The following is a 24,223-nucleotide window of genomic DNA, read 5'->3' as shown; positions in this document are numbered from 1 at the left end:
TTGGAGTCCTGAGAGCTGGGATTTGTGAGTGCAAAGTCTCAGGAAAAGGGGGGAGCTGCTGCCTCCTGCCTGCCCGCAGTTGGGGCTCAGAGCTGTGAGGGGCCTCGCACAGGATTGTGCCCAAGGACCTCATGTTTGCAGCTCTGACGGGTCCATCCCGGGGAGGGCAGAGAAACCAGCAGACACCTGGGGAAGCCCCGCAGGGACTCTCCCCCAAACAACGCACTGGCACGGGCAGTCGGTCCTCTGGGAATCGGTGCGTACGTGTCGGAAATGACAGGAATATTCGCTGCTTTGCTGTGACAGGAGAAGCGTGCCCTTGTCTTTCGGCACGGCCCTTGGGTGGAACGATCCCCCCAGCACCCAGCGCTGCAGCACAGCCTGCCTGCCTTCTACAGCTTCCAGCTGAGCCTTCGGCGGTTCTTGTGAGGCCAAACTGACGGTAACAGCGAGTGCGCCCAGCGCTGCCAGGAAGAATTCCTGCCTGACAGTAAAGACCTTTACTGTTGAGCGAATGTGTTCCAGGTGAAAAGAGGCAAAGACCCGACGTGTGCGGTCCCCCTGTTCCTGCAGTGGGTGCCCCGCAGCCCCCGGGCTCTGGAGGGGGCAGGAGGCAGGAGCAGGGTGCAGGCAGGCACAGTCCCTGCCTGCTCTGGCAGGAGCAGCTCTGGGCCGAGCAAACGTCCCCGTCCCAGAGCCAGGACCTGGGGGAGACCCGGCAGAGGCGGGGGGTCAGCAAGGGACCCAAAGGGGAGGTTTGGCAAAGGGACGGGGGAGGGCGCGCATCAAGGGCTGTGTGGAAGAACCACGGCACCAGGGATGGAGGAAAGATATTTTAAGATATTTTATTTTTCAGGTGGGGTCATTGCAGGGACTTCCCCAGCCCTACACCCCCAACTGCTCTCTCCAGGCTGCCCGCTGCAGTCAGGGATAATTTTGCCTCAGGGGCTTGCGGGAGCACCTGCAGCAGCACTGCCGGTCCCGTTTCCACCAGGCGCTGACACGCCTGCAGAGCTGGGCACGGGACTCCCGCAGGGCACGGCCCCCCTTGCACAGCCCCGGGGCCACCCAGGCACGCATCCTGCCCGTGGGCACCCGCTGCTGGGGACTGGGCTCCGCTGGGCTGCTCCCGCCCGGCGCCGCCCAGATGGTGCTGCCCATGGTCACGGGGGTGTCAGGGTCTGGCTCCACGTCCCTGGGTCTGTGTGCCACTTCGCCCTCATCCCCAGAGACCTGCCCTTGACTGGTCCCAGCTGACCTCTCCAGTGGGGGGTCCTGGCCCAGGGCTGGTCCCAGATTCTCCACCAGCGCCTGATCATCCTTGGGGGTCTGGGCGGGTCCTGAGCGCTCTTGTGCCGCCAGATCTGCCGTGGCACCGGGGCAGGGCTCCGGGAAGGAGCAGACGGTGTCCGCAGAACTGGAGCTGCTCATCGGGAGGGAGCTCAGCGATGGTGACCACAGTAGCGGGCAGAGGCGCTCTGTGCTCGGCAACGTCGCGCTGGCACTGCAGGGGAGGAGAGAGGGAGGTGAACCTGCTGCACCGCGGCCCCTCCGGCGGGACGGGCAGGGCTGCCCAGCGCGGGCAGGGCACGGGCTGAGGGTCTGGGGCAGGATCTGGGGCCTCCCCCAGCACTCACCATTTCTGCAGGGTCGGTTGTTTGCTCTTCTCCATCTTGGCGTCAGCTGTCCCATGCTTTGCCTTCTGCCTTGAACTCTGCAGGACACCAAGAGCTGGGTGAGACGGGAGCAGCTCCCAGGCCACATCACCCCCACAGCCCCTCACCCCACCCACCCCATCCCACTCCCCACCACAGCGCGGTGCAGCCGTCACATACCCAGAGCCACTGGGCAAACATGGCGCCGAGCACGAAGTACACCTCAGTGAACATCACTACGCACAGCATCTCGGCCAGGGTGCTCGACCGTTCCCAACTCCCCCAGATCCCTCAGCGCTGGCTCAGCCCGACTCTTCAACCCCTCCAGGGATCCCGGGGACTCCCCCCTGCCCTGGGCAGCCCATTCCAACGCCCAACAGCCCCTTCTGCACAGAAATCCTTCCTCAGAGCCAGCCTGACCCTGCCCTGGGCAGCTTGAGGCCATTCCCTCGGGGCCTGGCGCTGGGGCCTTGGCTCCAGAGACTCATCCCCCCTCTCTGCCCCCTCCTGGCAGGGAGTTGCAGAGGGCCAGGAGGTCTCCCCTCAGCCTCCTCTGCTCCAGACTGAACCCCCCCAGTTCCCCCAGCCGCTCCCCAGCAGACCTGTGCTCCAGACCCTGCCCCAGCTCCGTTGCCCTTCTCTGGCCACGCTCGAGTCATTCAATGGCCTTTTTGGGGTGAGGGGCCCAAAACTGAACCCAGGAATCGAGGGGCGGCCTCCCCAGTGCCGAGCCCAGGGCTCAGATCCCTTCCCTGGCCCTGCTGGCCACGCCAGTGCTGACACAAGCCAGGATGCCGTTGCCCTCCTTGGCCCCCTGTCACTGATTTGACACCAATCAGAATTATTACAATTAATAATGTTTGATTCCAGTATGAATACAGAAATATTTTAGTAGGGTTACATGTTTACATCTTGCATTTTGCACATCTAACCAGAAACCAATGCTACTGTGAATTCCTCTGTATAGCCCTGTACCAAGGCCGAAGAATTGGTCAGTAATCATTTACTAGGTACACCTAGATACTGCTTAGGGAATTAGATTTAGAATTGAAAATAATTCTGTTTGAAGTTGTTGGAGATGTCTAGACACAGAAGTAATTTATTACCTAGAATACATTGGATAATGCCTCAGAAGTACCACAACCTGAGAGTAATGAGAACTGGGGAGAATGAACTGTCACAGTTTACAGATCTCTGCCAAGGAACAGTGAAACTGGGTAATGGGTAATTCCGGCAGGGGGAGATCGCGACCACCGACTCATGGGCCACCGACCCAAATCACACCCCAGACTCATTTCTAGACATTTCTAAGCTTCAGTGCGCAGAATCGGAAGTAGGAGGGAAGTATGATAATGATTTCCAGGAATTCTTGTGTTTAGGTATGAATACTTAATGAATATGTATGAATGAATAATATAGAAACTGTATAATTCTTGTGACTGGTGTGCGTTGTTGGTGAGAGCACGCACCCGCGCACCCGGCCGTCAATAAACAAGTGTCTGCTTATCTGCATCACATTGGAGTCGGTAAGTTATCTTCATCCCGGATTTCGGGGACAGTTTCTGGCACCCCAGATGGGACCTCGCTGAGAGACCGGAGGAGTCGGGGACCTGATCGGTTCCAGCCGGCACCGAGGATTTCTCGGGGACACCCATCGATCCCCGATCCATGCGGCTCTTCGCGACGTCCCCTGGATTTTGGTAAGACACTTCTCTTTTGTACTGGGATAAGTGGGTTAGAGTCCCACCAGTAGGAGCGGGTTAGAGTCCCACTGTACAAGCCTGCCTGTCAGACGCGGCGAAAGCTGCGCAGGGTTGGGCTAGAGGATCCTCGTGTATTGGAAGCCGAGGCCTCTGCCCGTAAGACACAAGCGAAAGCTATTGCAGGGTTGGACAGCTGGATTTGGAAACAAGAGACCCTATACGCTGTAGAGTTCTCAGAAGGAGTGCATTTAATTGGAAGTTAAAAGTTTTTATGCACTCAGTTGTGGTACTGGTTGTTTCGTCAATTGAATATTGTACGGTAATTAAGAATTGTGTTGTATTGTGTTATATACCTTTGTTTGTCGTAGTAACTGTAGAAAGGTGTGAGCGTGTTTGTGAGCGTGAGACGTGCAACTGAGCACGAAGCGGGTGTGGGGTTCGGATCCGCGGTTCTGTTATCCCGCGCGGGGTGCAGCCGGAGAAGGACGAAGCGATAGGCTTGAGCGAGTGATCGATTGTATATTGTGTTAACAAAGTAACTGAACCATGGCATCTACGCTGACTCGTTTGTTTAAAAGCAAAAGGATGTGTAATCTGGCTGCAAATGACAAAGTTCTGAAAACTTCTCCGTTAGGATGTTTGTTAGCACACTGGGGAGAGGTACATGATGATTTGAGGAAAAGTCAGATGACTGAATATTGTAATCGCTGGTGGCCTCTGTATACTCTGGGTGATCAGGGAAAATGGCTCGTGAATGGGACACTGCATTATAATACCATTCTGCAGTTAATGCTGTTTTGTAGAAGAGAAGGGAAATGAAGTGCCGTATGTTGATTTTTTTTTTTTCCTATTTAAGACAAAGGAAGGATTGGCAGAAAGAATGTAAGCTGATTAGTAGGGATAATTTAGTAATGGCTATAACTTTTGACGATAAAAAGGTGAAAAAGTGTTGTTCAACATGTGAACTTGAAAAGATTGTTTGAAGGAAAGAATTGCTTCTACTGAAAAGGATGGAGGGCCAGAATTAGATATATCCCCTCCACAGGGAGAACGGCATCGGGGGCGAGAATATAGAGAACAGGTAGAGGAACCTGAGAGTAGCGGACTAGAGGATGTGGATGAAGGGCCGTCTGAGGTTGTAATTCATACCCCTGCATCTCGAAAGAACTCGGCAGCAGGTACAAACAATAGCTCCCCTGCGGCAGGGAGCTGGCAACGATGGGCCGGTGTATGTGAAAGTGCCTTTTCAGTGACGGATTCGATGGCTTGGAAGCAGGCAGCAGGAGTGTACAGAGAGGATCCGGAGAGAACAGGCAGAGTGGCAGATACTATCATCAGAACACAGAACCCGGACTGGAGTGATTTACAGGTGATTTTAGCTAATGTGTTAGATGATACAGAAAAAAACAGATGGTATTGGAGGCTGGCAAAGCACAGGCAGAAGTGACTGTATTGAGTGGGACAGCAGGTGGAATATTAGAGCAGAACTTTCTGTCTGGGGATCCGCAGTGGGGATCCAAATAATGTGGAGCACAGAGAAAGACTGAGTCGGTATCAGAAATGGGTTTTACATGGAGTTAAACACGCCATGCCTAGGTTTCTGAACTGGTCTAAATTGTATGAGGTGAGACAAGATAAGAATGAATCTCCCTCAGCGTTTCTGGGAAGACTAAAAGAAGCTGCCAGAAAGAATAAATACTGATTTGAAAGTAGAAACTGAGGCAGCTCAGATATAATTGGCTTGGATTTTTATAGAACAATCGGTACCAGATATAAGAAAGAAACTGATTGATAATTTTTGAAATATAAACTCTTGGAGGAGTGTGAATCTGAGGACAAAACTCTCATTCTACCAGTCAGAAAACCGTCGGGTGAATATAGGTTAGTGCAAGACTTCAGAGCAGTGAATCACATAGTTAAGGGTATATATCCTGTAGCAGCAAATCCTTGCACGCTGTTAACAGCTTTAAAGGAGACTTATCAGTGGTTTACAGTGCTGGATTTAAAAGATGCTTTCTTTTGTATGCCTTGGAGAAGGAAAACAGAAAATTGTTTGCTTTCGAGTGGGAAAATCCACAAACAGGACAAAGATGCAGCTGACATGGACAAGACTACCCCAAGGATTTAGAAATAGCCCGATAATTTTTGGAAATCAGCTGGCAAAAGAGCTTGAAACACGGAAACAGGACAAACCAACACCTGGACATTTGCTTTTACAATATGTGGATGACACACTGATTGCTACAGAAAAAAAAAAGATTTACCTACATACAGGTAACAATAGATCTTTTTAATTTTCTGGCACCGAATGGGTACAAGGTAGCCAGGGGGAAAAAAAAAAAAAAAAGCGCCCAAATAGCTTGTCAGACTGTGATATATTTGGACTTTGAGATTTCAGAAGGGCAGCGGCAATTAGGAACAGAACACTGAGAAGCCATGTGAGCCCGAAAATATTCATGAACTCAGAGCATTCTTAGGAATGACAGGGTGGTGCCGCCTCTGGATCATGAGTTATGGTCTGACAGCTAAACTGCTACATGAGGCCCGAAGAACTCTCCTTCGACATGGGGCCCACAGCAACAACGGGCTGTCACAGAACTGAACCGCTTTAATGCCTGCGCCTGCCTTAGGACTTCTGGACATCACCAAAGGCTGTGAGCTGTTGGCTCACGAAAGACAACGCCTGGCACTGGGTGTGCTGACTCAGAAGACGGGAAGCTGGAAACGACCTGTCGGATACTTCTCTAAACAACTGGACACGGGGAGCAAAGGGTGCCCAAACTGCCTTCGAGCTGTGGCTGCAACAGTGATGCTCACACAGGCAGCTCAGAAATTAACTTTGGGAAGCACAATAACAGTCTGTGTCCCACAGACGGTGATAACTGGTTTAGAACAGAAGGGGGGACATTGGCTGTCTCTGAGCTGAATGATGAAGTACCAGGTAGTACTGGCTGAACAAGATGGTGTGAGTCTAAAAACAACTAACCTGGTAAATCCTGCAGTGTTTTTAAGTTCCACACAGGAAGAAGAGCCACTGGAGCAGGACTGCTTGGCTGCTATCGAGTATGTTTATTCCAGTCGAGAAGATCTGAAGGATGTACCCTTGGAGCAACCAGACTGGGAATTGTACACAGATGGCAGCAGCTTTATGGAGCAAGGAGTTCGATACGCTGGGCATGCGGTAACAACAGACACCACAGTTAGAGAGGCAAAGGCACTGACGAGTGCCACATCAGCTTAGAGATCAGAACTCATTGCTTTGATTCGAACCTTAGAACTAAGGGAAACGAAGAAAGTAAATACCTGGACAGACTCAAAGTATGCTCTTGGGGTGGTACATGTCCATGGAGCTTTGTGGAAAAAAAAAAAAAAATTACTGTCCTCTCAGGGATCAAATATTATGCATCAAAATTACATTTGACAATTATTACAAGCAGTTCAAAAACCAAATCAGGTAGCAATCATGCACTGTAAAGCACACCTAATTAGGAACACAAAAGAAATTGCTAGAAGTAATTTGGCCGACCGGACAGCAAGAGAACGAATATTTCAAATGGCATTAATTCCCTCCAAAACAGTAACCCCTCACAGACGAGCAGTAGTTCCACCTTTGTTAATAAAAGAAAGAATGCAAACCAAACCTCAAGAATGTCATTAGGGAGCAGAAGCTTTAGTAACTTCTTTACAAAAACAAGTTTTATCTGTCAAGATGACAGACATGGCTAAATTAATAACTGCAAAATGTGACGTATGTTTGAAAAACAATCCAGTAACCAGGAAAAGAGTTCAAACGGGTAGATTAAAATTAAAAACTTGGGACAGTACCTGGATTAAAGGCGTGTTTGCAATCCTTCCCCCGACAGTAGACAAAGGCACTACCCGACAAGGAAAGGGACATGTAGTACCATGGTAGAAATGTGAAAGGGTGTATGATTGCAGCAATGCAGACTTAATAATTCAAAGAATTCCTCATTTGGCAGCTGCTTTAAAGTTTGGCTGTTATTGTCGAGGTGTTCATAATAACCTCACCATGACTAGTCTCTTTACACCCAGAAGAGGATACTCCTCTAGTTGTAAGAAATCTGCCATTCAGAGCCCAGGGCATTTAGTTTGGGCATTAAGTGATGGCACCCGGACAACCCACTTACCGGTAGATGGTAAGGTGAAACAAATTACTTTAGGCCTGCCAACACTGTGTCCGATTGGGAAGAAATCACCACTCAAGGGATCCCTGGAAAATTTAAAATTACAACGAATCAAAAGGTCTGAAACGGATGATGACGCTTGGAATGAACCAACAACAGGAGTAAAAAATTGGCTGGGCTTTAGAGTCTGTTTGAACCCAATAGCGTCCTACAGGAATAGAGAATGGCTTTATCACTTAACAGGACAAGGAGAAAAATTGGCCGATGTTACAAGAAAAGGATTTCAAGAATTAAACATCCAATTACAGGTAACTTCTAGAATGACACTTCAGAACAGGATGGCACTAGACATGCTTCTGTTGAAAGAGCATGGAGTGTGTGGATATCGCAAAGACAGATTGGATCATTGCTGCATTCATATCCCGAATGTTACACAGGATGGAGAACAGGATTTAGATCTGTGAGGCAAAATCGGAAAAGAAACAGAAACCATTCGAGAAGATATGTCAGAAGATCGGCTAGGAAACATTTTTAGTGGATTAGGATAGAATTTGAGCTCTTGGCTGAAATCCTTAATCAAAATTCTGTTTTTGCTATGAACTGTCCTGTTGATGATTATGTTGGTAACATACAGTTTACTAATAGGCTGCAATATATCGTAGAATGATGAGAGAAGTACCCACTATGCCACCAGGCTACAGCGCGCCACCACCATCATCTGGCAAGACAAACTTTGGCCTCAAAGATGAAAATGAATAAAAGTGTGAAAGTATTGAAATGATTTTCAACACCTTCAAAGGGGGGAAATGTTACTGATTTTATTATCAACTGAAATTAAATTGTGTTTGATTTTAATATAAGTATAGAATTAAGGGATATTTTAGTAAAAATCATTTTACATTTATTGTAGTTTGAATCTAGCAACTGACTGCTCCTCTAAAATCCCCTGTACAGCCCCGTACCAAGGCTGAAGGGACTGGTCACAACTGTTTAGTAGGAACGGTTAGAACCCAGGTAACGAAACACGAGGCGATTTGTAACCTGATTTATAATACATGTACAGGACTAGAAGAATGCAAGTAGCTGTCAAGGTCCAGGATGAACGGGAACTGAGGGCAGTGACCGTAACAGCTGGCAGGTACCTGCCAAGAAAACCGTGTCCTTAAGCAAAAGGTAATTCCGGCAGGGGGAGATGGCGACCCCCGGCTCACGGACCACCTGCTCCCATTACACCCAGAGCCATTTCTAGACATTTCTAACCTCTACTGCGCAGAATCGGAAATAGGAGGAGAATATGTGAATGATTTCCTGGAAGTTGTATGCTTATGTATGAAGACTTAATGAATATGGATGAGTAAGTTCTAGATAAGGTGTGTGATTCTGGCGCCTGGCACGTGTTGTTGGTGAGAGCGCTCCCCTACACGTCCGGCCGTCAGTAAAGAAGTGTCTGCTTATCTGCATCACATTGGAGTCGAGAAGTTATTTTTATCCCGGATTTCGGTGACAGTTTCAAGGGGCATCTGTCCCGTGAGCGATCTTTGCTTCATTATCCACAAAACGTGTATTAAAGTTGACATCCCTGAATATGCTAATAAAGACTAACGAGATCATGCTAATTACAGCACCCCACGAAGCGCCTTGCCCCTCCCCACACCTATGACACGTGATATGTAGATCAATCTGGGGGAAGGACCCGAGGAAAGCGTGTATAAATGGGGGGGGGGGCAAGGATAACGGTGATGAGCAAGTGAAGAAGTGAAGTGAAGCAGGTGGATGCATCCCTGAACCCTCCTTGGCAGAACCAGCGCAGGAACCTGGACTGGTGATCTCTCTCCCTCTCTTCCCATCTCTCTCTCTCTTCTTCTCTTTTCCCCCTTGTTATCATTAAGGGACGCAAGGCGTATCATATCCCTTGCCATAATTTGTTCTTCACTTAGTCAGTTATTGTGTATCCAGTCAACACACTGTGGGAAATGAAGAAATGTTTATGTCTGCACTTTGAGACTTGTCTCACCAATCTCTGCTCCGTTGGGGATTTATGAATCTACGTCACTTGTCTCCCTCTTCGGAGCAGGACGTGACAGCAGGTGGGACCTGGAGGTGCCTAGATTTTCCTTCTGAACAGCACAGCCCTAACTGCCAAGTGTTTCTGGATGACCAGCATTAGGATGTCCTCAGAAAGCTGCACCAACATCCTTCCCAGCAGCGCCGACCCGCGGTGCAGTCTCTTACCTCTGCAGCTTCAGCTCTGCCTCCTCTGCCCTCCTCTGTGTTTCCCTCAAGTCAGCGGCCACCCGGGTATTTGTCACCATCTGCGTGCCATCAAAGAGCAGCTTGGCCAGCCTCTGTGAAGGAAGCGGCACACATTTCACACCCAAAGACCTGCGTTCTGGAGGGAGGGATGCTGCAGGAACCCTGCCTGCCCAGGGTCTGGCTCCTGTCCCCATGCTGAGGTGCCTGTGTGGAGCCCTAAGCTCTGTCCTCCTGCTACGGCAGGATCGATGAGCACCCGCGGGCCTCCCTCTCCTGGAAAGCCCCGCAGGCCATCAGCGCCAAGAGGAACACGCTCAGAGCACCCCCCTCTCTCACTTCCCCCGTGCGTGCAGATGCGGTTAGGCACGGCGGGGTTTTGGTTTGGATGCTTGGCGTCACTCCTACGCCCTTACAATCCACGGGAAATCCTACCCCTAGGATCCAGCCCCCAAATCCCCCACCACCCAGTCCTGAGGAGTTCCTGTCCCTGCTGCTTCTCACATAAATGCTGCTGTGTGACACTAAGCACTGTACAAAGCTAAAAGAAGGGTAAAGCCAAATATCAGGGACCCAAGAGGATCTTCCCCTCCTACCGCCACACCTGCCTGCACTCCTCAATGTGCTTGTGGCTCTTCCTCTGCTCTTCCTCCTCCTCCTCCTCCTCAGGCACTTTTGGCTCCACATCTTCTCCAAGGGCCTCCCTGGGGCAGAAGAGGGAGTAAGACTGAACATTTTACACCACATCATGCTCGGGGACGCCCTTGAATCCGGCATCCCAACCCAGACTGCATGGTTCAGCGCAGCACACTCTGCTCTCTCTTCCCCTCAGCAGGCTTAGTCCCAGGCCAGCAGGTCCCTGCAGATGCAGAAAGGAGGCAGGAAAGGTGGGGACAGCCGCCCAGAGGGAAAACAGCGTCCAGGCTTCTTTTTCTACATCTGGGACTGCAGCCCAAGGCTAGTTACTGCTTCAGCACAAGGCTGGGGAGGCTCAGCCTCTGTTTGCTTTCCAGGTGGGGATGGGGCAGGCATGGGGCAGAGGCTGTCAGGGGGCAGCCCTTAGGTGGCTGGGGGGGACCCCGGCTTGGCCATGAAGACAGCCAGCTTCTGTCCGGAGCCATTCCAGCATTGGCACTGATCCCATGGCCCAATATCCCCCAGGCTGGAGGGGCCTCTAAGGCTTGGGAGAGGCCCCCACTTCAGTCCTGCTTCGGGGAAAGGTGTGTGCCATGGCTGGTGAGCCCCAGGTCTGGGAACAGCAGCCTGCTCCAGGATGCCACTAGTCTGATGCAGATTTTGTCCAGGGGGGCAGCGGGTCCATGGCAGGGGAATCTCTTGGGGAAGGGGGTATTGCTGCCTCAGTGCTGTGCCTCGGACAGGGCGGGGATGTCCTTGCCTTTGGGATGAGCAGACATCGGGAGGTCCCCGTGCTCCTAATATCTGGCAGAGAACGGGGAGCGTCTCTGGCTTGGGATTCAGGGGAGCGCCAAGGCCAGTTTGGGGAGAGATCCCGGGTCCCGTGAAGGCTGGCAAGGCCACATCGGGTGGCTGCCCCCCGCCAGTTTTTGGTAGGGGTCCTGGCCCCAGTGCCGTTGTGGGACAGGGGATATTCTGACACCTGGAGTCGGTCTCTGAGCCTGTGCTGGCCCGGGCTGGGGTCAGGACTGGCTGCCAGCTCGGGGCGCAGGATGTGGAACCGGCCCCGGCCTGGGGGTGGGGGCATCAAGCCCGGCACCGTTCTGGGGAGGGGAGATCATCTGTGACCTGAACCGGGCTGTGGGGAGAAGGTGAGGGACTTGGTGCCGGTCCGGGGCAGGGAGGGGCCTGGACCCGGCTCCGATCTGGGCGGCGGGGGCGGCTGGGGGTCAGGCCCACGCAGCCGGGGCACCGGGGACGAGCGCCGCTTCTCGCCGGGGCTCGGCATCGAGGAGGGCGGCGACGCGAGGGCGGCGGGCGGCGACGCGCTCCTCGGCGCCGGGGTCGGGGCCGCGGGGGCTGAGGGCCGGGGCCGGGCCCCGCCGAGCCGCCTCCGCGCCGGCTCCCCGCCTCACGCGGCCCCGCAGACACAGCGCATGCGCGGCGCGGCCGGACCGGCCCCGGCGGCGCCGGGCAAACGGCGGCGCCGGGCAAACGGCGGCGCCGGGCAAACGGCGGCGCCGGGCAAACGGCGGCGCCGGGCAAACGGCGGCGCCGGGCAAACGGCGGCGCCGGGCAAACGGCGGCGCCGGGCAAACGGCGGCGCCGGGCAAACGGCGGCGCCGGGCAAACGGCGGCGCCCGTTCCCGCTCCCGCGCCGGGCGGCGGCGGCCGCGAGGGGCGGGCGCGAGCGCGGGGCTCGGGCCGGGCTGCGGGGCAGCGACGGCCGCGGGGCCCCGTGTCCTCTGCGCCGCCGGGCCGGGCCGCGCCGCCGCCTGGTGCCGCCCGCACACACGGGCGGCAGCGATCGGGGCTTCTCCGACAGCCCGCTCGAGCCCGGCCGCCGGGGGGTGAACGCGCAGCCGGAGCCCGGCGGCCCCGACCTCGTGCTGCTCCCCGCGCCGGGGGAAGGGCCTTCCCCGGGGTGAGGAGTGGGGGGGTTCGGGTTGAGCCCGCGGCGGCCTCAGCGGGAGGAGCGCGGGCCTTACGGCTGCTCTCAATTAGACAGCCCCCCACCAAAATAATGACAAATTACGACGAGCGCAGGAAACTAGCTCTCCGTAAATTGCAGGTTCGAATGTCTGTGCGCGGAGAACAGAACAGCTTTCCAGGGTTCAACGGCACCCCAGAACGCAGAACAAAGAACTCTGTGGGGTTTAACGGCCACCCCAAACGCTTGATCACTCACCTGACAAGCGAGGGCTCTCCACCTCGAGGACCTGCTCAGGGCAGCGCCCCGACCCAGATCACCTGGAGGAGCTTCCTTGGGCGACGTCCCGACCCCAGGGGAGAGTCCTCGACCGACGGCAGCGAGCTGCTCCAGGGGAGGAGCTCAAAATGGCTGCCCGAGGGGAGGAGCTCAAAATGGCTGCCCCAGGGCTCCATTGACACCCAGCCCCAATCTGACCTGTGCCCCGTAGCGGCTCCCGTTGGCCAAAGGCCCCAACTGCCGGGAAGCCCCGAGAGCAAAGGCAATCAGGAGCTGCTCCGCTCCAGCGGCCATGGAGCCCGATCTTCACTGGGGGGGACACCTGCCACAGCCTGCGCTTCCATACTTGCACGTGCTGATTAGCGCTGGCTCAGGGAACGGCTGGATCAGCTCCGGCCGAGGGACCTCTGACTCTTCTGCCACAGCCACGGCGGCTCTTTTTCTGCCAAAAGGTGGTTTGGGTTTGGAGTCCTGAGAGCTGGGATTTGTGAGTGCAAAGTCTCAGGAAAAGGGGGGAGCTGCTGCCTCCTGCCTGCCCGCAGTTGGGGCTCAGAGCTGTGAGGGGCCTCGCACAGGATTGTGCCCAAGGACCTCATGTTTGCAGCTCTGACGGGTCCATCCCGGGGAGGGCAGAGAAACCAGCAGACACCTGGGGAAGCCCCGCAGGGACTCTCCCCCAAACAACGCACTGGCACGGGCAGTCGGTCCTCTGGGAATCGGTGCGTACGTGTCGGAAATGACAGGAATATTCGCTGCTTTGCTGTGACAGGAGAAGCGTGCCCTTGTCTTTCGGCACGGCCCTTGGGTGGAACGATCCCCCCAGCACCCAGCGCTGCAGCACAGCCTGCCTGCCTTCTACAGCTTCCAGCTGAGCCTTCGGCGGTTCTTGTGAGGCCAAACTGACGGTAACAGCGAGTGCGCCCAGCGCTGCCAGGAAGAATTCCTGCCTGACAGTAAAGACCTTTACTGTTGAGCGAATGTGTTCCAGGTGAAAAGAGGCAAAGACCCGACGTGTGCGGTCCCCCTGTTCCTGCAGTGGGTGCCCCGCAGCCCCCGGGCTCTGGAGGGGGCAGGAGGCAGGAGCAGGGTGCAGGCAGGCACAGTCCCTGCCTGCTCTGGCAGGAGCAGCTCTGGGCCGAGCAAACGTCCCCGTCCCAGAGCCAGGACCTGGGGGAGACCCGGCAGAGGCGGGGGGTCAGCAAGGGACCCAAAGGGGAGGTTTGGCAAAGGGACGGGGGAGGGCGCGCATCAAGGGCTGTGTGGAAGAACCACGGCACCAGGGATGGAGGAAAGATATTTTAAGATATTTTATTTTTCAGGTGGGGTCATTGCAGGGACTTCCCCAGCCCTACACCCCCAACTGCTCTCTCCAGGCTGCCCGCTGCAGTCAGGGATAATTTTGCCTCAGGGGCTTGCGGGAGCACCTGCAGCAGCACTGCCGGTCCCGTTTCCACCAGGCGCTGACACGCCTGCAGAGCTGGGCACGGGACTCCCGCAGGGCACGGCCCCCCTTGCACAGCCCCGGGGCCACCCAGGCACGCATCCTGCCCGTGGGCACCCGCTGCTGGGGACTGGGCTCCGCTGGGCTGCTCCCGCCCGGCGCCGCCCAGATGGTGCTGCCCATGGTCACGGGGGTGTCAGGGTCTGGCTCCACGTCCCTGGGTCTGTGTGCCACTTCGCCCTCATCCCCAGAGACCTGCCCTTGACTGGTCCCAGCTGACCTCTCCAGTGGGGGGTCCTGGCCCAGGGCTGGTCCCAGATTCTCCACCAGCGCCTGATCATCCTTGGGGGTCTGGGCGGGTCCTGAGCGCTCTTGTGCCGCCAGATCTGCCGTGGCACCGGGGCAGGGCTCCGGGAAGGAGCAGACGGTGTCCGCAGAACTGGAGCTGCTCATCGGGAGGGAGCTCAGCGATGGTGACCACAGTAGCGGGCAGAGGCGCTCTGTGCTCGGCAACGTCGCGCTGGCACTGCAGGGGAGGAGAGAGGGAGGTGAACCTGCTGCACCGCGGCCCCTCCGGCGGGACGGGCAGGGCTGCCCAGCGCGGGCAGGGCACGGGCTGAGGGTCTGGGGCAGGATCTGGGGCCTCCCCCAGCACTCACCATTTCTGCAGGGTCGGTTGTTTGCTCTTCTCCATCTTGGCGTCAGCTGTCCCATGCTTTGCCTTCTGCCTTGAACTCTGCAGGACACCAAGAGCTGGGTGAGACGGGAGCAGCTCCCAGGCCACATCACCCCCACAGCCCCTCACCCCACCCACCCCATCCCACTCCCCACCACAGCGCGGTGCAGCCGTCACATACCCAGAGCCACTGGGCAAACATGGCGCCGAGCACGAAGTACACCTCAGTGAACATCACTACGCACAGCATCTCGGCCAGGGTGCTCGACCGTTCCCAACTCCCCCAGATCCCTCAGCGCTGGCTCAGCCCGACTCTTCAACCCCTCCAGGGATCCCGGGGACTCCCCCCTGCCCTGGGCAGCCCATTCCAACGCCCAACAGCCCCTTCTGCACAGAAATCCTTCCTCAGAGCCAGCCTGACCCTGCCCTGGGCAGCTTGAGGCCATTCCCTCGGGGCCTGGCGCTGGGGCCTTGGCTCCAGAGACTCATCCCCCCTCTCTGCCCCCTCCTGGCAGGGAGTTGCAGAGGGCCAGGAGGTCTCCCCTCAGCCTCCTCTGCTCCAGACTGAACCCCCCCAGTTCCCCCAGCCGCTCCCCAGCAGACCTGTGCTCCAGACCCTGCCCCAGCTCCGTTGCCCTTCTCTGGCCACGCTCGAGTCATTCAATGGCCTTTTTGGGGTGAGGGGCCCAAAACTGAACCCAGGAATCGAGGGGCGGCCTCCCCAGTGCCGAGCCCAGGGCTCAGATCCCTTCCCTGGCCCTGCTGGCCACGCCAGTGCTGACACAAGCCAGGATGCCGTTGCCCTCCTTGGCCCCCTGTCACTGATTTGACACCAATCAGAATTATTACAATTAATAATGTTTGATTCCAGTATGAATACAGAAATATTTTAGTAGGGTTACATGTTTACATCTTGCATTTTGCACATCTAACCAGAAACCAATGCTACTGTGAATTCCTCTGTATAGCCCTGTACCAAGGCCGAAGAATTGGTCAGTAATCATTTACTAGGTACACCTAGATACTGCTTAGGGAATTAGATTTAGAATTGAAAATAATTCTGTTTGAAGTTGTTGGAGATGTCTAGACACAGAAGTAATTTATTACCTAGAATACATTGGATAATGCCTCAGAAGTACCACAACCTGAGAGTAATGAGAACTGGGGAGAATGAACTGTCACAGTTTACAGATCTCTGCCAAGGAACAGTGAAACTGGGTAATGGGTAATTCCGGCAGGGGGAGATCGCGACCACCGACTCATGGGCCACCGACCCAAATCACACCCCAGACTCATTTCTAGACATTTCTAAGCTTCAGTGCGCAGAATCGGAAGTAGGAGGGAAGTATGATAATGATTTCCAGGAATTCTTGTGTTTAGGTATGAATACTTAATGAATATGTATGAATGAATAATATAGAAACTGTATAATTCTTGTGACTGGTGTGCGTTGTTGGTGAGAGCACGCACCCGCGCACCCGGCCGTCAATAAACAAGTGTCTGCTTATCTGCATCACATTGGAGTCGGTAAGTTATCTTCATCCCGGATTTCGGGGACAGTTTCTGGCACCCCAGATGGGACCTCGCTGAGAGACCGGAGGAGTCGGGGACCTGATCGGTTCCAGCCGGCACCGAGGATTTCTCGGGGACACCCATCGATCCCCGATCCATGCGGCTCTTCGCGACGTCCCCTGGATTTTGGTAAGACACTTCTCTTTTGTACTGGGATAAGTGGGTTAGAGTCCCACCAGTAGGAGCGGGTTAGAGTCCCACTGTACAAGCCTGCCTGTCAGACGCGGCGAAAGCTGCGCAGGGTTGGGCTAGAGGATCCTCGTGTATTGGAAGCCGAGGCCTCTGCCCGTAAGACACAAGCGAAAGCTATTGCAGGGTTGGACAGCTGGATTTGGAAACAAGAGACCCTATACGCTGTAGAGTTCTCAGAAGGAGTGCATTTAATTGGAAGTTAAAAGTTTTTATGCACTCAGTTGTGGTACTGGTTGTTTCGTCAATTGAATATTGTACGGTAATTAAGAATTGTGTTGTATTGTGTTATATACCTTTGTTTGTCGTAGTAACTGTAGAAAGGTGTGAGCGTGTTTGTGAGCGTGAGACGTGCAACTGAGCACGAAGCGGGTGTGGGGTTCGGATCCGCGGTTCTGTTATCCCGCGCGGGGTGCAGCCGGAGAAGGACGAAGCGATAGGCTTGAGCGAGTGATCGATTGTATATTGTGTTAACAAAGTAACTGAACCATGGCATCTACGCTGACTCGTTTGTTTAAAAGCAAAAGGATGTGTAATCTGGCTGCAAATGACAAAGTTCTGAAAACTTCTCCGTTAGGATGTTTGTTAGCACACTGGGGAGAGGTACATGATGATTTGAGGAAAAGTCAGATGACTGAATATTGTAATCGCTGGTGGCCTCTGTATACTCTGGGTGATCAGGGAAAATGGCTCGTGAATGGGACACTGCATTATAATACCATTCTGCAGTTAATGCTGTTTTGTAGAAGAGAAGGGAAATGAAGTGCCGTATGTTGATTTTTTTTTTTTCCTATTTAAGACAAAGGAAGGATTGGCAGAAAGAATGTAAGCTGATTAGTAGGGATAATTTAGTAATGGCTATAACTTTTGACGATAAAAAGGTGAAAAAGTGTTGTTCAACATGTGAACTTGAAAAGATTGTTTGAAGGAAAGAATTGCTTCTACTGAAAAGGATGGAGGGCCAGAATTAGATATATCCCCTCCACAGGGAGAACGGCATCGGGGGCGAGAATATAGAGAACAGGTAGAGGAACCTGAGAGTAGCGGACTAGAGGATGTGGATGAAGGGCCGTCTGAGGTTGTAATTCATACCCCTGCATCTCGAAAGAACTCGGCAGCAGGTACAAACAATAGCTCCCCTGCGGCAGGGAGCTGGCAACGATGGGCCGGTGTATGTGAAAGTGCCTTTTCAGTGACGGATTCGATGGCTTGGAAGCAGGCAGCAGGAGTGTACAGAGAGGATCCGGAGAGAACAGGCAGAGTGGCAGATACTATCATCAGAACACAGAACCCGGACTGGAGTGATTTACAGGTGATTTTAGCTAATGTGTTAGATGATACAGAAAAAAACAGATGGTATTGGAGGCTGGCAAAGCACAGGCAGAAGTGACTGTATTGAGTGGGACAGCAGGTGGAATATTAGAGCAGAACTTTCTGTCTGGGGATCCGCAGTGGGGATCCAAATAATGTGGAGCACAGAGAAAGACTGAGTCGGTATCAGAAATGGGTTTTACATGGAGTTAAACACGCCATGCCTAGGTTTCTGAACTGGTCTAAATTGTATGAGGTGAGACAAGATAAGAATGAATCTCCCTCAGCGTTTCTGGGAAGACTAAAAGAAGCTGCCAGAAAGAATAAATACTGATTTGAAAGTAGAAACTGAGGCAGCTCAGATATAATTGGCTTGGATTTTTATAGAACAATCGGTACCAGATATAAGAAAGAAACTGATTGATAATTTTTGAAATATAAACTCTTGGAGGAGTGTGAATCTGAGGACAAAACTCTCATTCTACCAGTCAGAAAACCGTCGGGTGAATATAGGTTAGTGCAAGACTTCAGAGCAGTGAATCACATAGTTAAGGGTATATATCCTGTAGCAGCAAATCCTTGCACGCTGTTAACAGCTTTAAAGGAGACTTATCAGTGGTTTACAGTGCTGGATTTAAAAGATGCTTTCTTTTGTATGCCTTGGAGAAGGAAAACAGAAAATTGTTTGCTTTCGAGTGGGAAAATCCACAAACAGGACAAAGATGCAGCTGACATGGACAAGACTACCCCAAGGATTTAGAAATAGCCCGATAATTTTTGGAAATCAGCTGGCAAAAGAGCTTGAAACACGGAAACAGGACAAACCAACACCTGGACATTTGCTTTTACAATATGTGGATGACACACTGATTGCTACAGAAAAAAAAAAGATTTACCTACATACAGGTAACAATAGATCTTTTTAATTTTCTGGCACCGAATGGGTACAAGGTAGCCAGGGGGAAAAAAAAAAAAAAAAGCGCCCAAATAGCTTGTCAGACTGTGATATATTTGGACTTTGAGATTTCAGAAGGGCAGCGGCAATTAGGAACAGAACACTGAGAAGCCATGTGAGCCCGAAAATATTCATGAACTCAGAGCATTCTTAGGAATGACAGGGTGGTGCCGCCTCTGGATCATGAGTTATGGTCTGACAGCTAAACTGCTACATGAGGCCCGAAGAACTCTCCTTCGACATGGGGCCCACAGCAACAACGGGCTGTCACAGAACTGAACCGCTTTAATGCCTGCGCCTGCCTTAGGACTTCTGGACATCACCAAAGGCTGTGAGCTGTTGGCTCACGAAAGACAACGCCTGGCACTGGGTGTGCTGACTCAGAAGACGGGAAGCTGGAAACGACCTGTCGGATACTTCTCTAAACAACTGGACACGGGGAGCAAAGGGTGCCCAAACTGCCTTCGAGCTGTGGCTGCAACAGTGATGCTCACACAGGCAGCTCAGAAATTAACTTTGGGAAGCACAATAACAGTCTGTGTCCCACAGACGGTGATAACTGGTTTAGAACAGAAGGGGGGACATTGGCTGTCTCTGAGCTGAATGATGAAGTACCAGGTAGTACTGGCTGAACAAGATGGTGTGAGTCTAAAAACAACTAACCTGGTAAATCCTGCAGTGTTTTTAAGTTCCACACAGGAAGAAGAGCCACTGGAGCAGGACTGCTTGGCTGCTATCGAGTATGTTTATTCCAGTCGAGAAGATCTGAAGGATGTACCCTTGGAGCAACCAGACTGGGAATTGTACACAGATGGCAGCAGCTTTATGGAGCAAGGAGTTCGATACGCTGGGCATGCGGTAACAACAGACACCACAGTTAGAGAGGCAAAGGCACTGACGAGTGCCACATCAGCTTAGAGATCAGAACTCATTGCTTTGATTCGAACCTTAGAACTAAGGGAAACGAAGAAAGTAAATACCTGGACAGACTCAAAGTATGCTCTTGGGGTGGTACATGTCCATGGAGCTTTGTGGAAAAAAAAAAAAAAATTACTGTCCTCTCAGGGATCAAATATTATGCATCAAAATTACATTTGACAATTATTACAAGCAGTTCAAAAACCAAATCAGGTAGCAATCATGCACTGTAAAGCACACCTAATTAGGAACACAAAAGAAATTGCTAGAAGTAATTTGGCCGACCGGACAGCAAGAGAACGAATATTTCAAATGGCATTAATTCCCTCCAAAACAGTAACCCCTCACAGACGAGCAGTAGTTCCACCTTTGTTAATAAAAGAAAGAATGCAAACCAAACCTCAAGAATGTCATTAGGGAGCAGAAGCTTTAGTAACTTCTTTACAAAAACAAGTTTTATCTGTCAAGATGACAGACATGGCTAAATTAATAACTGCAAAATGTGACGTATGTTTGAAAAACAATCCAGTAACCAGGAAAAGAGTTCAAACGGGTAGATTAAAATTAAAAACTTGGGACAGTACCTGGATTAAAGGCGTGTTTGCAATCCTTCCCCCGACAGTAGACAAAGGCACTACCCGACAAGGAAAGGGACATGTAGTACCATGGTAGAAATGTGAAAGGGTGTATGATTGCAGCAATGCAGACTTAATAATTCAAAGAATTCCTCATTTGGCAGCTGCTTTAAAGTTTGGCTGTTATTGTCGAGGTGTTCATAATAACCTCACCATGACTAGTCTCTTTACACCCAGAAGAGGATACTCCTCTAGTTGTAAGAAATCTGCCATTCAGAGCCCAGGGCATTTAGTTTGGGCATTAAGTGATGGCACCCGGACAACCCACTTACCGGTAGATGGTAAGGTGAAACAAATTACTTTAGGCCTGCCAACACTGTGTCCGATTGGGAAGAAATCACCACTCAAGGGATCCCTGGAAAATTTAAAATTACAACGAATCAAAAGGTCTGAAACGGATGATGACGCTTGGAATGAACCAACAACAGGAGTAAAAAATTGGCTGGGCTTTAGAGTCTGTTTGAACCCAATAGCGTCCTACAGGAATAGAGAATGGCTTTATCACTTAACAGGACAAGGAGAAAAATTGGCCGATGTTACAAGAAAAGGATTTCAAGAATTAAACATCCAATTACAGGTAACTTCTAGAATGACACTTCAGAACAGGATGGCACTAGACATGCTTCTGTTGAAAGAGCATGGAGTGTGTGGATATCGCAAAGACAGACTGGATCATTGCTGCATTCATATCCCGAATGTTACACAGGATGGAGAACAGGATTTAGATCTGTGAGGCAAAATCGGAAAAGAAACAGAAACCATTCGAGAAGATATGTCAGAAGATCGGCTAGGAAACATTTTTAGTGGATTAGGATAGAATTTGAGCTCTTGGCTGAAATCCTTAATCAAAATTCTGTTTTTGCTATGAACTGTCCTGTTGATGATTATGTTGGTAACATACAGTTTACTAATAGGCTGCAATATATCGTAGAATGATGAGAGAAGTACCCACTATGCCACCAGGCTACAGCGCGCCACCACCATCATCTGGCAAGACAAACTTTGGCCTCAAAGATGAAAATGAATAAAAGTGTGAAAGTATTGAAATGATTTTCAACACCTTCAAAGGGGGGAAATGTTACTGATTTTATTATCAACTGAAATTAAATTGTGTTTGATTTTAATATAAGTATAGAATTAAGGGATATTTTAGTAAAAATCATTTTACATTTATTGTAGTTTGAATCTAGCAACTGACTGCTCCTCTAAAATCCCCTGTACAGCCCCGTACCAAGGCTGAAGGGACTGGTCACAACTGTTTAGTAGGAACGGTTAGAACCCAGGTAACGAAACACGAGGCGATTTGTAACCTGATTTATAATACATGTACAGGACTAGAAGAATGCAAGTAGCTGTCAAGGTCCAGGATGAACGGGAACTGAGGGCAGTGACCGTAACAGCTGGCAGGTACCTGCCAAGAAAACCGTGTCCTTAAGCAAAAGGTAATTCCGGCAGGGGGAGATGGCGACCCCCGGCTCACGGACCACCTGCTCCCATTACACCCAGAGCCATTTCTAGACATTTCTAACCTCTACTGCGCAGAATCGGAAATAGGAGGAGAATATGTGAATGATTTCCTGGAAGTTGTATGCTTATGTATGAAGACTTAATGAATATGGATGAGTAAGTTCTAGATAAGGTGTGTGATTCTGGTGCCTGGCACGTGTTGTTGGTGAGAGCGCTCCCCTACACGTCCGGCCGTCAGTAAAGAAGTGTCTGCTTATCTGCATCACACTGGAGTCGAGAAGTTATTTTTATCCCGGATTTCGGTGACAGTTTCAAGGGGCATCTGTCCCGTGAGCGATCTTTGCTTCATTATCCACAAAACGTGTATTAAAGTTGACATCCCTGAATATGCTAATAAAGACTAACGAGATCATGCTAATTACAGCACCCCACGAAGCGCCTTGCCCCTCCCCACACCTATGACACGTGATATGTAGATCAATCTGGGGGAAGGACCCGAGGAAAGCGTGTATAAATGGGGGGGGGGGCAAGGATAACGGTGATGAGCAAGTGAAGAAGTGAAGTGAAGCAGGTGGATGCATCCCTGAACCCTCCTTGGCAGAACCAGCGCAGGAACCTGGACTGGTGATCTCTCTCCCTCTCTTCCCATCTCTCTCTCTCTTCTTCTCTTTTCCCCCTTGTTATCATTAAGGGACGCAAGGCGTATCATATCCCTTGCCATAATTTGTTCTTCACTTAGTCAGTTATTGTGTATCCAGTCAACACACTGTGGGAAATGAAGAAATGTTTATGTCTGCACTTTGAGACTTGTCTCACCAATCTCTGCTCCGTTGGGGATTTATGAATCTACGTCACTTGTCTCCCTCTTCGGAGCAGGACGTGACAGCAGGTGGGACCTGGAGGTGCCTAGATTTTCCTTCTGAACAGCACAGCCCTAACTGCCAAGTGTTTCTGGATGACCAGCATTAGGATGTCCTCAGAAAGCTGCACCAACATCCTTCCCAGCAGCGCCGACCCGCGGTGCAGTCTCTTACCTCTGCAGCTTCAGCTCTGCCTCCTCTGCCCTCCTCTGTGTTTCCCTCAAGTCAGCGGCCACCCGGGTATTTGTCACCATCTGCGTGCCATCAAAGAGCAGCTTGGCCAGCCTCTGTGAAGGAAGCGGCACACATTTCACACCCAAAGACCTGCGTTCTGGAGGGAGGGATGCTGCAGGAACCCTGCCTGCCCAGGGTCTGGCTCCTGTCCCCATGCTGAGGTGCCTGTGTGGAGCCCTAAGCTCTGTCCTCCTGCTACGGCAGGATCGATGAGCACCCGCGGGCCTCCCTCTCCTGGAAAGCCCCGCAGGCCATCAGCGCCAAGAGGAACACGCTCAGAGCACCCCCCTCTCTCACTTCCCCCGTGCGTGCAGATGCGGTTAGGCACGGCGGGGTTTTGGTTTGGATGCTTGGCGTCACTCCTACGCCCTTACAATCCACGGGAAATCCTACCCCTAGGATCCAGCCCCCAAATCCCCCACCACCCAGTCCTGAGGAGTTCCTGTCCCTGCTGCTTCTCACATAAATGCTGCTGTGTGACACTAAGCACTGTACAAAGCTAAAAGAAGGGTAAAGCCAAATATCAGGGACCCAAGAGGATCTTCCCCTCCTACCGCCACACCTGCCTGCACTCCTCAATGTGCTTGTGGCTCTTCCTCTGCTCTTCCTCCTCCTCCTCCTCCTCAGGCACTTTTGGCTCCACATCTTCTCCAAGGGCCTCCCTGGGGCAGAAGAGGGAGTAAGACTGAACATTTTACACCACATCATGCTCGGGGACGCCCTTGAATCCGGCATCCCAACCCAGACTGCATGGTTCAGCGCAGCACACTCTGCTCTCTCTTCCCCTCAGCAGGCTTAGTCCCAGGCCAGCAGGTCCCTGCAGATGCAGAAAGGAGGCAGGAAAGGTGGGGACAGCCGCCCAGAGGGAAAACAGCGTCCAGGCTTCTTTTTCTACATCTGGGACTGCAGCCCAAGGCTAGTTACTGCTTCAGCACAAGGCTGGGGAGGCTCAGCCTCTGTTTGCTTTCCAGGTGGGGATGGGGCAGGCATGGGGCAGAGGCTGTCAGGGGGCAGCCCTTAGGTGGCTGGGGGGGACCCCGGCTTGGCCATGAAGACAGCCAGCTTCTGTCCGGAGCCATTCCAGCATTGGCACTGATCCCATGGCCCAATATCCCCCAGGCTGGAGGGGCCTCTAAGGCTTGGGAGAGGCCCCCACTTCAGTCCTGCTTCGGGGAAAGGTGTGTGCCATGGCTGGTGAGCCCCAGGTCTGGGAACAGCAGCCTGCTCCAGGATGCCACTAGTCTGATGCAGATTTTGTCCAGGGGGGCAGCGGGTCCATGGCAGGGGAATCTCTTGGGGAAGGGGGTATTGCTGCCTCAGTGCTGTGCCTCGGACAGGGCGGGGATGTCCTTGCCTTTGGGATGAGC

At 52.3% G+C, this 24,223-nt stretch overlaps 2 protein-coding genes across 10 annotated transcripts; both read right to left on the bottom strand.

The window, feature by feature from the left end:
• Positions 1 to 818: 818 nt before the first annotated feature.
• LOC141955562 (uncharacterized) lies at positions 819 to 12,696 on the bottom strand. The gene is made up of 3 exons (XM_074895279.1): positions 12,578 to 12,696; positions 1,638 to 1,714; positions 819 to 1,504 (listed from the first exon to the last, which is right to left on the bottom strand). Exons 2-3 carry the CDS (start codon positions 1,670 to 1,672, stop codon positions 925 to 927), a joined length of 615 nt encoding a protein of 204 aa, XP_074751380.1. The 5' UTR covers positions 1,673 to 1,714; positions 12,578 to 12,696; the 3' UTR covers positions 819 to 924.
• Positions 12,697 to 13,881: 1,185 nt separating this feature from the next.
• On the bottom strand, positions 13,882 to 23,595 carry LOC141955558 (uncharacterized). Of its 9 annotated transcripts, XM_074895254.1 has the most exons (9): positions 23,419 to 23,590; positions 22,797 to 22,909; positions 21,606 to 21,706; positions 20,568 to 20,650; positions 20,245 to 20,294; positions 19,723 to 19,769; positions 19,406 to 19,589; positions 14,699 to 14,775; positions 13,883 to 14,565 (listed from the first exon to the last, which is right to left on the bottom strand). In XM_074895254.1, the coding sequence occupies exons 8-9, from the start codon at positions 14,731 to 14,733 to the stop codon at positions 13,986 to 13,988; spliced, it is 615 nt and encodes a 204-aa protein (XP_074751355.1). In that variant the 5' UTR covers positions 14,734 to 14,775; positions 19,406 to 19,589; positions 19,723 to 19,769; positions 20,245 to 20,294; positions 20,568 to 20,650; positions 21,606 to 21,706; positions 22,797 to 22,909; positions 23,419 to 23,590; the 3' UTR covers positions 13,883 to 13,985. The 9 variants fall into 9 exon arrangements, with proteins under 9 accessions (XP_074751360.1, XP_074751358.1, XP_074751359.1 ...); XM_074895255.1 differs by lacking the exon at positions 20,245 to 20,294; XM_074895251.1 differs by lacking the exon at positions 21,606 to 21,706.
• Between the last annotated feature and the right edge of the window lie 628 nt (positions 23,596 to 24,223).

The sequence above is a fragment of the Athene noctua genome, unplaced genomic scaffold, assembly GCF_965140245.1.
Source record: "Athene noctua unplaced genomic scaffold, bAthNoc1.hap1.1 HAP1_HAP1_scaffold_307, whole genome shotgun sequence".
NCBI classification, from domain to species: Eukaryota; Metazoa; Chordata; class Aves; order Strigiformes; family Strigidae; genus Athene; species Athene noctua.
Note: the sequence above shows the minus strand (reverse complement) of the source record. Positions and strands in the feature narration are given on the sequence as shown.